Raw genomic sequence first — 13,426 nt, 5'->3', positions numbered from 1 at the left:
AGTGTTAATTTCCAGCCATGTAAATGATGTAATATTCAGTTAATACTTGCTTATCTACTTCCTTTTATTATAATTCATGGACATCTACAATCTTTAATTCGTTCACTAAAAAGTCTATTTACGTATAACCTTTTACAGAGAACCGATGATGCCTAAAATTGTCAGGTATTCAAAGTGTCGACGATAGGACAGTGAAATATGACATAGCAGTTTGAGTGACCTGAAAAAAGAAATTTCTATCTTTTAATTCCTATGTTACACAGAATTTCGGCAAAATCAGTACACATACCGACAGGAACGTCTCGAAGTTCAACGATATCACCTTGAGCGCTGTTAACTTGATCGGTGTCAAAGTATTCAGAATCAGAAACTGATAGAGAACTCGAGACTTGGTGTACATCAAGTACCATATGCAGTCTAATCTAGATTCACGTATTAATGGAAATGCAAATAATTACTTTTTGTATTCTATTAACTGTTGCTCGATTTCTTCTATACAGGATGTCCAGAAAAACGCGTGATTATACATCGACATTCCACGTTTATTCAACACCCCATATAGAAATAATAATTAAATTAGTAAAAAGCTTTTCCATTCTTACGCGTCGTAATATAATTGCTCGCTGAAGTTCATCAGCCTCTGGCCAAGAAGGCATAAGAAGAACAAATGAACGACGTCACCAGCCAACCAAGTAGCATACCTGACTACGTCGGTTGGATTTGTTCTCTTCAGTAACATCTAAGAAAATCGACAAAAAATAAGAGACTGATTCTATTGCGATTAACTAATTACTTGTTTGATTAGTAAAAATGTAAACCCGCTAATTTTATTACAAATCGTATCTACTAATGAAAATTAGTTGACTACTGACCATTAAACCAGTGAGACTTAACAACATGATGTTTATCGCTACTTGAAAGAACAAGGTCGTCGAATACATTTCTTGAACGTGTTTCGTATACCTGAGCAAGAATAAAGTTAGGACGAATTGTCAGTGTTAATAGAATACGAAACATGAATGATAATTATGCAACTGCAAATAATGTTCTCACTCTAAAGTTATCATGTGTTCTTTTATGGATATCTTAACTCTCTTGTACACTTGCTCTTGCTCCTCCTCTGAGAGGTATATATCTTTGTATTTCTCAAGATCCTCATTATTCTTCAAGATATTTATATCCAAAATGTGTGCCGTTTTCAAACGGTAGCTATATAGAAGATCACAAATGTTATTCACAGTTTCTGATTAGAACCCAATTCCTGATCAGTTTAGTATTTAAATACGTGTATGAAATTTATTTGGATAAAAATTTCTCCCAAAAAATTGGTAAATAATTATTACCTATTTTGATATTTACACGTAAAATTTAATAGCTACTAGTGAGACAGAATTTAAGTGACCTGCTAATGCTCCCTTTATATTTTACTTTAAGAATTAAATTAAGAATTAATTATTATTATTTTTCCCCTTTGCAATAACAAATTGAAGATGGAACATAGGTTTATACGAATGACAAAACATTTTTTGAATTTGGTTAATTTTTTCGCGAATACATTAGGAAAACCATGTTCCTTATTCTTAAGTGATCAGGAACTAGGCCAGTAAGGCTAAATGGTACATGAAAATACTTACCCCGTGATTGCGAATAAAGCGCAAGAGTGTTGAATGAAGGTAATATACATTACATCTAACGAAACAATTAGATAGACAGCCATTGCGGATACTATGCAACTGTGTATGCTTGTGAAGAGGTAATTATCTTGAGCGTCGAAAAAATAATATTCAACTGGGTACATAAGGTACTTGTCTTCTGTCTCATTCTTGGTCAAAATATCCTTTGTAATTAACACAGCTCCCATGGCAAAATATACAAGTATCAAGATAATCATGAAACCTGAGATAAAACGTTTAGACAAAAGAATATACGCATAGTCGAGCTTCAGTAATTCGAATCTCAAGCACATATTATCTTGGAGACGTCTATTTTATGTCCATTTTATGCCTGAACGTCTTACGACATAATTTCCAAGAGCGTACGTCTTAAGGACTTTCAAAATTTACATTCATTGTTACCGATCTAAAACGGGTGTCTATCCTAAACTGCCAACCACAGAACTCCCATTAAGCAAACATAGATCTCTCACGCGATGGTGCGTGATCGGTTACTTGCGAAAAATCCGTGTAATCGGCAGCGAAGATATTATAAAAAGTGCACGAGTCAGACTCATTGTTATAGGTGAAGGAATTAAAGACATACTGATTTATAACTTTAGACGATTTAAAGATGTCTCTTAGTTATTTTTAGGACTTTATTGACGTTTTCAAGATGCTTCTGGGATGTGGTTTTATCTTCGTGTACAAGAGGTTTAGCAATCTAAACTTTGACTTACAAAGAGACGCTTTGTATTATAGAGGTACAAAAAAAGACAGATTAGAAACAACTGATAAAGTAAATGAAATGTTCTTGCTTACCTATATACGTCAATGTATATTGTTTTCCTTCCATCGCGTATTTATATAGAACATTATACTCTGGAGTATCTTTCAACCTTTCGAAAGTGCTTTCAATCAATTTCAATATGTACTTCACCTGCAAAGTAAATCATACACTTCTCTCTCATATCTTTCGTAGATATGTTTTTAATACTATATTTCCGTTTTCACTTTATGAACAATTACCTTCTTACGGTTAATCACACCATTTATATATTTCAATAATCCTTGAAGTGTGGTGGAAAGCAAAGGTAGACACTCGATCGCAACTGCATTGTTCTTCCCCAAGTTAAACAAGAAATCGACAATCTAGAATGCAATACAAAACAATCGATATAGTTTAAAAAATATTTTGGACACATTTCTGTTCGCACCTATACTTAAATTAATGATCTTAAATTAAAACGATTAATCAGAATCATAAGCAAGGCAATTCCGTTTTATATCAAACTCCAAGCAGATTTTTTTTCAAGAACATTGAATGAGTATTATTTGTTTATAATATAATTAATATATAATAATTTATGAACACTGTTGTACAAATAGGATTCTCTTCTCCAGTTTAATTGTAAAATGGTTAATAATAGCAGAATCGTCGTCGTGTAAAGTATCACAATGAAGTTAATATTGTCAATAATTATACTGACAAAACTAAGAGTTTAGAGACACACGTTTCACAAAGAGTTTACGAGAAAAGACAGATGCAACGTTAGACCATTGGTATCAATGTTTCAGAACGAAAAAAAGCGAGCGATGGAAATCTAGTCTATCGCATTTTTCTCTCTCGACTGACAATTGGAGCAACAACTACAACAATCAAGGTAATGCCTGTAACAACGTAATATTTGCGTTTGACAATCGCGAAGAACGACAGTTCGTTGTTTCTAAATTGATGAGTGCGAACGTTTCAGCGGTAAAACAATTTTCCTTGCAATCGATAGCAATCATCTCTCCTATTTGTATTACAGACGTAAGTAGATATGCGTACGTATATCGTAGCTGGGCTGTGCATATTTTAACAGTTTTGATTCTATGAAATGGCATGAATAATTCTTTAGCCGTCATCATCCCACCGATTTATCTACACGCTGCAATTGTTCTTTAGCTATCGGTGCAATCATAGCTTGTCGTAGAAGGAAACTACTGATGCTGAAAGCTGCCAGAGAAAGTTGAGGAAGTGCAAAGATCAAGCAAAGTTAATCTCGTGTCTAAGAGTCATCGAAGACAAGACGGATCGCTAGATGGATTTTTTCGATCATCCTGCATATTCGCTTTGTAAGCGTGTTTTGATACTAGTGGGTACTTGGCCAGCTGAGAATCTCTGCAGAAGGATCATCAAGCACGTGGTGTTCATCAGCGTCGCTGTCTGTTTGCTACTACCTACGGTAAATTGCTCTTTAGAATATTTTAGATGATACTTTAGTTATGCGTTTAAGGTAGTCAATTTTTACCTTGAAAGCTGGTTAAAGTTTGTTAAAAAATGTCTCTGTTAATTAGGATTTTTAATGTATTGACGTTTTCGTGAAGGTTGCGAATATAAAGCGCCCAAACTAGCATAACTCCAAGCAGATTTTTTTATTGAATTGTATACGTACACAAATCACGTTTTTTAATAGATTTGAGCATTTATTTCTCACGTTATTCTTTATTATTACATACAAGTGGTCTTAAAAATATATGGCCAGATTGTTCAGTAATAATGTAATACATATAAAATTATGTGTATGTATTAATAAAAAGGCAAATAAGTTGATGAAACGTTATCTTTAAATATACATTTAACATTCGAATTAGTAGCGTCATTTGATGATGAATACAATGAAAATGAAACGGACATAGAGTTACTGACGAAAATATGTGATTAATAATAATTAATATAATATATATTAACACATTGTTGACCATCATTTTACGCAGAAGCGTTTCAAACATTGTATGCTACTTTGAAATTCGGAACGCATTTGCAGTACTTCCAGCGCTGTCAGCTAATTTTGGAATACAGCTTTAATAAAACATATTAATAAAACAATGACTTCACCTGTAATGAAAATAATTATAATGCTTGCATTTTGTATGAACGAATTGAATTTTGAATGTTGAATTAAGCCTGGAAATTGGCTAAACATGATCGACAACTTTATAGCAATAATGTTCCTACGTCGTTCATAGTGGAAAATCCATTGTTACCAACTTGTGTACTGTTGTGTACGTACTTCAAGTTAAATCAAAGCACATTATGCATCAATTATGCATCTCATTTATATCACGAAATGTTGTTAAATTATCTAAATAGATTTTTTGACAACTTCCAGGATAAAATTCTCTTGTGTCTATGAATCTGTTCTACATGTGTTTTGCTATCCTAACTATTCTGATGTTACTTTAATTCAAATCTAACCTTACTCTACTTAATTCTACATCGTAACAAAAAATTAGTAGCTTTGAATGCTACTAGCTACGCGGTGATACCGCGTAAATCATTAAAAATTAAGAATTGTAATTATGAATATACATTTTTTTTCACATTTATTATTTATCTTCAGTTACATGTGTTTTACTATATGTTGTTTATTTATATTTGTGTTATCTGTATGTTATCGAATAAAATAATATAATTAACGTGTTTCCGTTTTTGAATTATTCATATTTAAAATTTTGAATATCAATATTTGGTGTAGCTTACATTCGATATTCCTGCGAGAAACTCTCAAATAAAAAATGTTTAACTTTCTAAAAAAATTAACTAACTAAAGTTAAACGATGTAATTATGCAAATAAAAATTTTTATTCCATTATCCCTTTGAATTTTATTTTTTTAACTTATGTCTATTTCTTCTCAGGAGTGTGATATGTCTTTATCACAAATAAAATCCTTGCATATATGTTCTGTTTTATGTAACTTTCTGTCCATAGGTACATAGCTTGTATGGATAGCCTCAGTATTATAGAAAAGCTTTATATTGTACTGTTTTTCTATCACAGATGTATTTTGTAACATTTTGCATGTATTTCAAAAATTTAGATGCGAGAAAAATGTACAAAAATTACAGTAAGTGGTTTCATTATCATTAGTTATTTCAATTATTGTAGAATTGTATTTTGTTCTTCTACATAGGCAGAATTTTAACTATTTAATCCATTATAACAAGTATAAAAAGGAAGGTGTGTTAAAAGTAGTTAAAAAGATTTTGAGGATTTGGAGAAATTTAAGATGAGTTTACAGGATTTACAAATGTGGCCAGTCTTTAGTTTATTAGATCCAAAATTTGTTTCAACGATTCGTTTGGCTGCTGTATATGGTAACGTTTCTCTTTCTTTTACTTTGTTATTTTCATATTAGTAAATATGAATTTGTAAATGAGTATATTATTTAGGTCAAGAGGCATTAATGGTAACAAAGGATGAACAAGTATATATACTGAGTCCTAGTCAATGCAATTTCCTTCAAAAAGGTGATGTTTATAGTGCTCTAATTCCAATAAAAATTAATGAATTATGCAAACAGAATATTAAGACTTTTGCACATGGCGGTGGTACACATGTCTTGGCCCTTACAGAGAAAGGAAAGGTATTTATAATATACTTATAGCAATATATGTTAAGCTTTACTTACCATATTTTAAGAATTTTTGATATATTAATTAATAAGGTAAATCATATATTAGGTATACTCTTGGGGAAATTATCGTTCCGAATCGACAATTGTTGATACTCAAACTATGTCCCCGACTATCATAAAATATGATGCAGAGGATGAATGTATTATTGATATAGCTTGTGGATATTCTCATTCATTAGCATTAACAAACTGTGGACAGGTAAAATTTCTGACTCAGAGGTGCATAGTCTTTTATAATAGTCAGACGTATTTGTAGGTCTATGCTTGGGGTGAAAACAGTTCTGGTCAAGTAGGCGGTAAAATTAGTGGACCTCAATATCAGCCCAAAAAAGTGTCAATTAATAATGAAGTCATTTGTATTAGTTGTACTGCATTATCAAGCGTGACAGTTACAGATAACGGTGAAGTGTATAGTTGGGGCTGCAATCATAGTGGTCAACTCGGAATTGGAAATATTGCTAATCAAGTCAATTATCCATGTAAAGTTGAAAGTCTTACTGGGGTTATAATAAGTATTGAAATCTTACTTAAACGTATAATTAAATATACTTCCAAATACTAATACTTTACGCTTACAGAGAAAGTAGTCTGTGGTTATGCACACACTCTCGCATTGAGTGACAAAGGAGCTCTGTATGTTTGGGGTGCAAATGAGTTTGGGCAATTGGGACTTGGTAACAAAAAAGAGAATTCGTATACTCCAGTTCAGGTAACATAGAATAAAACGAAAGTATCAATGAATTAATTAAATAATTCTTCAATATCAATGAATTAATTATTCAGTTAAAAGTGCCAGAAATGGGAAAAGTGTTGGATGTAGCTGCTAGCCATTACAATCATATAAGCGTAGCAATGACACAAGATAATAAAGTCTTCATATGGGGTCAGTGTCTAAATCAAAGCGTTAGAACTCCAGTACTTGCTTCACAAACATGTTTGGATCCCGTTTTCGCGTTATATGCGACACCCAGAGTCATGTATCGACCATTAATCCTACATATCGAAGATAGAGATGAAAATGAAGACGAAGGAGCGAGCTTGATTGATCATTTGAGAGAAGCATTCGATGACTCTGTACGTATTCAAGTAATATGATGTAATCGTTACAAAAAATACCGACTCTACTAATTTTCGTGTTCAAGACCACTAGTGATCTTGTTATACAAGTGGATGGAAAACCTATCCATGTTCACAAAGCTATTTTAAAGATACGTAGCCAGTACTTTAGAACATTGTTTGAAAAACACGATACGGAGAATGATCAAAGGTAGATCGATTAATTTTCAGTACACTTAATTTTGTTTTTTACCGATGTAATTAATTATTTTTTGCAGTGTTATAGAACATTATCAATTTTCCTACAACGCGTATAAAGCTTTCTTGAAGTATTTATATACCGCTAAGATCGATGAATCTTTTGAAGTGGTTTTAGGTAATTATCCATTTCTATAATTTTTCGATACTTCCCAATATATTCTATAAACGATGAGCTTCTTTTTCTTGGATAGAACTATTACATTTAGCGAATACTTACTCTGAGAGTCAACTGCAGAATTACTGTACACAGATATTAAAAGACTTGATTACTGTTGAGAACGTGGCCCCTATATACAGTGCTGCTTTTAAATCTGAAGCTAAGGTAAGCAACGTTTCATAGGATAAATTTCCAAGTTAAAATTGTTAAAGTATCTGAGATGCGTGTTTGTAGGAATTAAAAGAGCGTTGCTTCAAGTTTGCTTTAAAACATATAACTGCAGTGATGCAAACTCCAAATTTTGCTAAATTAGATGAATCGGTGCATAAAGATTTTATAACTAAAGCTACCGAAGCAGGTAGCTTCAAGACATAATTTCAAAGAAAGAACGTAAAGATTTGAATCAAGACAATTACGAGGATTTTTCAACCGAAGGAAGCTTTTGGCTACATATTTCACTATGTACGATTCAAACGTTTATGGTGAACAATTTCTTTATTTGTTTCCATAATTGTACGAACACGAAAAATTGTATTATTCGTATGAGATGACAATATTTTCTGTTAAAGCAGTGGTCGACAGGGTCGTCTAATGTGCTCACGATCCACTTTGCTAAGATCCCTGATGGGTGTTATTTCTATTATCGTATAACAAGAATACATCTTACGAAGTATCTACACATAGCAGGTTCTTCTTCCACTTAATTCAACAAGGAAATTAATTCTCTTAATCTGTACTCTTACATTCCAGTACGTCGTACCTCTTGTATATACAGTTTGAAATAAAATTTCGTTAATATTTCTGTCAGCCCTTTTTCTGTCTACTGACTATCTTCTCGCTAAAGGGATATGTGATCGATAGACTTTACCGCGTTATACGTCGTACAGTATTTTTATTACGATATTCTCAGTATATACAAGCAGTAAATTTTTGTTCGTATAATATGTACGTAACTACTGATTAATAATGATAGTCAATAATGGTAATTAATAAATAATCATACTTTATATTTATATATTTATATGTATCGGTAATATTAAGGTAATCGGTTTGCCATTTGGAAAGTTGTCTTTATGCGTCTTATATCGCGCGACCATTGCGGCTGCAGTGCTCGTTGCAATCCTTCACTTCCCCTCGACTCTTCCATCCAACAGAATAATCCTCGAAGAGCCCCGATTGAAAATTTCAAACCATTCACGGTGAAACTGCGCCCGAAATTGCAGGCTGCTAGATCGCCCCGCGGAATACATAATAACTTTTCGTGAATTTCATTTATGCGTGGAACGGGCGAAACAAGCTAGATTCTATCCTCCATCACTGCAGATTTCTGCTGACAGTATCGTCTCGATATAAGTTCGATGGACATTCGACTTATCTTGGTATTAAATTTTCAATTTACCTTTTCCTCGACTTTGAGAAAGCAAATTCAAGTTGCTAAGGTGTAAAGTTACCTTAGGATCTACACTATATGTCATATAACTTTTTAGAAAACAAAAATGAGAGATGTTATACGAGTGTCTCTTTTCTGTTTTCTGAAAAGTTTGTTATATAATACGTAGTGTAGACCCACCTTTACATTTCTTTGTATATGTAATTGATTACAAGTTGAACCTGTGTCGAGACAGTACTGTATTGTCTGAAGCATTTTCTTTAAAGATAGAAACTCCTCCCTTCGTATTTTAGCTTCTTCTGAAGTGGTCAGAATCAGGGTTGCCATACGAATTCCCTCCTTGGGTACAGTGGAAGACATTGTGAAATGGGGAGAGAAATAAGGAGTGTGCTATTGTATCGTGTTGCTAAATCTTGCTCGGGCCTAGGGCCTAAACATGTACTAATAGGACACCTGTTATTTCTTTCCCCACTTCTCAATATGTCCCACTATAACCTAGGAGGGAATTCATGCGGCAACCCTGGTCAGAACGCATTTTCAAGGGTCCACTATAGACAGGTCGTGGATGGTTCAACAATATTACTTTAGAAGATGCGTCGGGCAAAGTACATCGGATGCATGCCAAGCAGACGCAGCCCTTTGGCGAACGATTGCATCGAGAATCGCTTTGCAATACGACGAGTGAACAAGAAAACGCGAGGTGATGCACTCTAGAAGATGTCGTATTGAATTCGATCTAGCTATTCGGCTAGGATAATTAATTATTTGTCCTTCTCTCCACTCCATCTCACACCCCCTCCCTCATTCTCTACCCCTTTCCCTCACACACGCGCACACACACGCGCAGCCATAAGCACACATTAATCATTCACTCTTTCATTCTCTTTTGTAGTTAATTAGAGCGTATTTAGGCCTGCGGGCTACTTTTCCAGCGACTCGCTGTAAATCCCATTGACAGAAGTAAGATTTCTTTCGTCTCGATGAAGAAAGAAAGAAAGAAAGAAAGAAGGAAAAAATAATATCTCATTTCTCTCTCTTGCTTTTCCACGGCATTCGTCGGTCCTCCATTATCTTCTTTCCCTTTCAATCGTGTACGGGATCAAGCTTCCTCGCTTGTTCTCATTAGTCAAGTTGCTGGTTGCTTGGCTTCCAGTTGTTCATGTTCGAGTAACATGAAGTCACTTTTTCACGATGTGAATGTGTTATTTTATTTGACTTGAAATATTCATTGAAGTACCAAGTGAAGCTCAGGTTTTTTCAACTTTTTTTCACTTGGAGTAATGGATGTTAAACGGTGGGATTTTAGAGAAAGCTGACACAAATACGCGTTTAAAATATTTGGCAATAAATTTAGAATTTGTTGAAATTTGATAGCCATCCTAGTAAATACCAGTTTTTTTATATCATTTTGGAATCCACGGCTTCAAGCTAAATAATTGAATTCAAGCAACTTGAATTGAAGAGGCTTGATTTCAAGTTCACTTAATTTCAAGTCGCTTAACATCACTTTCTTTAATGAAACTGTAGATATCCACTGCTCTAAATTTCAAAATAGAATCCAAGTTACTTGAATTCCAGTAATACTTGACTAACGTGAACAAGGTTTTCAAGTCCAGATTCTTGAATTTACGCTATTTAACACCACTTTCTTTGACGCAACTGTGGCTACCCATTTGTTCAAGTTTAATATAATTGAATCCAAACTACTTGAATTGAAAACGCTTGAATTCAAGTAAAACTCGATCAATGCGAACAAGACTTAACAGAGGACCGACGTTCAAACGCTTCACGATTATTGTACGTTAAATTACATATACATACATAGGAGTCGCAATTTGTCGTATCGTGATCGAGGGTTACGTTTTCGTTCGGTGATGTTCCTTCGTTCTCATTCACCTTGACGCCTGGCGTCGCGGTAGAGGATCGTTTAGAGTCTCTCTGCAGACTTGTAATAAATCGTATCGGAACCCTCCTCGATTCGCCGATTCGGTGGTTCAGAATCGAGTCCAATTATGAGCCCTTCGAAATCTTCACGTTATTTTCAAAATTGGATCTCCACGATGACACGAAGCGGAAATGTATCGCGATGCATGGAGTCGAGGTTTCCAGCGCGGAAATTAAGGGGTAATGCCACCATATTATGACTATATACATGTATAAATATAATTTTTTTTCCTTTTCGTTTCGTTAGTATACACGCGAAGATGAAAATATGCAATCATATTTTCTGGTACAGTGATGAGTCTGATAAAATTATTAAATTACATTACAGTTTTTGATCGAAACCTGATAAGCAAGGAATAAACTTTTTTTGTAGAAAAATTTCTGCAGAGTTTAAAATATATCAAATTATGTAGTAATATTTAAACCTTTTTTTTGTATCTCTTTCTGTGTCGATAGTAACTCGTTCAAGTGGCTAATGCGACCGTGAACAATAAAAATAAGAAGAAAGTGAAGAGATAAAAAATTCGTTTTATCAAGACAAATTTAAATACTTGCTTGGAATTAGAAATTTCAATAGTATCAAAAGGGAGGAAAACATATGCAAATGTAAATTAAGCGACTGAGGCCCAAAATTGCGTAAATGCAACGTTATTGAAAAATGTAAAGGTGTAAATTCTATACATTATTTTACAGAGACAAAAAATATTTCATAATAATAAATACTATATATACGTGTACTAAATGAAAAAGGTCCACAAAAGAAGTCTGTGACTTATAAAAAAGTAGTGTACTTTAGCGTTACAAATACTTAAATTTTTTCAATTTTTAAAACGTTGTAGAATCATAATAAAAAAGAAGAAATAGTAACGAAAAAAATATTTAGCTATGCTTTAGATTAGATAGAATTCTTTTTCGTAACAGTTACAAGAAGAAACAGAATTCACTGATTATAATTGAACATGAGAGCCAGACTAACCCAAGTCCATCTTTTTCAAAATTAAGTTTTTTACAGCATCTTACTACTTTTCCTACACTTTATTAAAGTAACAGGAATTGAATTAAGTTACGTTATAAGTGAAGAAAATTTAATAGCATAAACTACTTCAAATATCATGTTAAGAAACGAGTCATCGCATTTGTTTTTTGCATCTCCTGAAAAATAACGAAAAAGGACTTGGCTCGCGTTGGTTCTCAGGTACACATAAGCTCACTAAAAAAAGAAGAAAGAAAAAATAAATATATGTATACAGTGAATGAAATGTCGCATTTACGCCATATTGGGTCCTCACAAATCAAAGAAACCAATTTCGAACAGTTTAAAGAATCTTCCTTTTAAAGAGAAATCAAACATCAATATCTTCGAAACTGCTAGGGTAGTCTAACCCCTTGAACGAACCTCCTTAACGACGTCGGAAACGATTGAAAAGAAAAGTGAGAAACGATTGCTCCCGTTCCATTTTCGGTGTCGGCGGGACAAGGACGATCGAAGATCCGAGGAGATTTCTCGTTTGCTCGAAGACTGGGAAAGGAAGCGAGCGACAGGCAAACGAGAACGAAAAGGGCGGTGTTCGAAGACTCGGCCGAGTTCCGCGACAGAGGGGAGCCGTCTATGTATAGGCGATATCTGCTCGGTCGCGTCGAGACGGCTCAAGGATATGAAATAAAAATCAATAGGGAGTAACAGACTTCCTGGAAACGTTCCAACCGACGTTATTCTTCGAGCTCCTCTCCGTTACCATCGATCTGGATAAGTGTCTCGCGGTCACTTCGACTCCAGCGATCGCCCCTAACGCGAGTGTCGACGATACGGATGGGCTGGGGAGTTCGAGACTTCGTGTCCTCCCAAACGATAGGAACGCTCGATCTGGACCGTTTTCGATCGCATCACCTTCCATCGAGTCGATCAAAATCCTCGCGATCCGAGCTCTCTTTCACGATCCTCGTGGAGACCTGGTCTTTTCTTGCAGGGAACTCGTGGCTTCGATCCTTCCAGCGCTTTTGATTTCTCCCCTCGGCTCGGGCGATTCGGCAGGTACCGTGGAAAAGAACAGTCGCCGCCTTTGGCGGCTCAAAGGACTGCCACGAATCCGTTTCGGTGTTCCGCTTTTGGTCCTAACGATCCACCGAGATGTCGCGCCGATTTCGTTCGTTTAATATGATCTGTTGATCGGGCTCATCGGGGAGCGAGTTCGAAGGAAATGGTTTCGAAGTCTCCCTTGGATTTGAAACGTTTGGCAGTTGGACACGTGGTACGTTCAGTTTCAACGTTTCGCGAGGACGTGTCTCTGTGTTGTTTTGCAGACTGGGTCACATTAGGACGCTCGAATCGGTCGAATCTCGATCGATGGATTCACGATATCATTCTCTTATCTTTCGTTTCGCGAGTAATGGGTTTCTCGCGAGCCGTGATAGTTGCGCGTGATATAGTATGTACAAACATACGACGATATATATATATATATATATATATCTATACACGCTACATATGTATATACTTATATGTA

At 34.8% G+C, this 13,426-nt stretch overlaps 2 protein-coding genes across 3 annotated transcripts; one reads left to right on the top strand and one right to left on the bottom strand.

Moving 5' to 3' along the window:
- Positions 1 to 52: 52 nt before the first annotated feature.
- Positions 53 to 2,973, bottom strand: LOC143185090 (uncharacterized). Its single transcript, XM_076387825.1, has 10 exons — positions 2,947 to 2,973; positions 2,856 to 2,888; positions 2,682 to 2,804; positions 2,475 to 2,592; positions 1,635 to 1,896; positions 1,054 to 1,209; positions 873 to 963; positions 603 to 739; positions 290 to 422; positions 53 to 220 (listed from the first exon to the last, which is right to left on the bottom strand). The coding sequence occupies exons 1-10, from the start codon at positions 2,971 to 2,973 to the stop codon at positions 170 to 172; spliced, it is 1,131 nt and encodes a 376-aa protein (XP_076243940.1). The 3' UTR covers positions 53 to 169.
- Positions 2,974 to 5,360: 2,387 nt separating this feature from the next.
- On the top strand, positions 5,361 to 8,390 carry LOC143184569 (RCC1 and BTB domain-containing protein 1-like). 2 transcript variants are annotated; one of them, XM_076386902.1, is made up of 12 exons: positions 5,361 to 5,544; positions 5,611 to 5,794; positions 5,870 to 5,947; positions 6,053 to 6,063; positions 6,161 to 6,313; positions 6,371 to 6,626; positions 6,693 to 6,823; positions 6,898 to 7,188; positions 7,257 to 7,381; positions 7,449 to 7,546; positions 7,623 to 7,753; positions 7,823 to 8,390. In XM_076386902.1, the coding sequence occupies exons 2-12, from the start codon at positions 5,707 to 5,709 to the stop codon at positions 7,961 to 7,963; spliced, it is 1,503 nt and encodes a 500-aa protein (XP_076243017.1). In that variant the 5' UTR covers positions 5,361 to 5,544; positions 5,611 to 5,706; the 3' UTR covers positions 7,964 to 8,390. The 2 variants fall into 2 exon arrangements, with proteins under 2 accessions (XP_076243017.1, XP_076243016.1); XM_076386901.1 differs by having other exon boundaries at positions 5,870 to 6,063.
- Positions 8,391 to 13,426: the final 5,036 nt, after the last annotated feature.

The sequence above is a fragment of the Calliopsis andreniformis genome, chromosome 10, assembly GCF_051401765.1.
Source record: "Calliopsis andreniformis isolate RMS-2024a chromosome 10, iyCalAndr_principal, whole genome shotgun sequence".
Taxonomy (NCBI): Eukaryota; Metazoa; Arthropoda; class Insecta; order Hymenoptera; family Andrenidae; genus Calliopsis; species Calliopsis andreniformis.
This window is presented reverse-complemented; position numbering and strand designations above follow the sequence as displayed.

Coding starts and splice junctions, on each gene's coding strand:
- LOC143185090 (XM_076387825.1), bottom strand. CDS start 2,973: ATGTTCTTGAAAAAAAATCTGCTTGGA. Junction 2,805..2,855: donor GTATAGGTGCGAACAGAAAT/GTGTCCAAAATA, acceptor ATTGCATTCTAG/ATTGTCGATTTCTTGTTTAA. Junction 423..602: donor GAGCAATTATATTACGACGC/GTAAGAATGGAA, acceptor ACGTGAATCTAG/ATTAGACTGCATATGGTACT.
- LOC143184569 (XM_076386901.1), top strand. CDS start 5,707: ATGAGTTTACAGGATTTACAAATGTGGCCAGTCTTTAGTTTATTAGAT. Junction 7,547..7,622: donor ATCTTTTGAAGTGGTTTTAG/GTAATTATCCAT, acceptor TTTCTTGGATAG/AACTATTACATTTAGCGAAT. Junction 7,754..7,822: donor CTTTTAAATCTGAAGCTAAG/GTAAGCAACGTT, acceptor GCGTGTTTGTAG/GAATTAAAAGAGCGTTGCTT.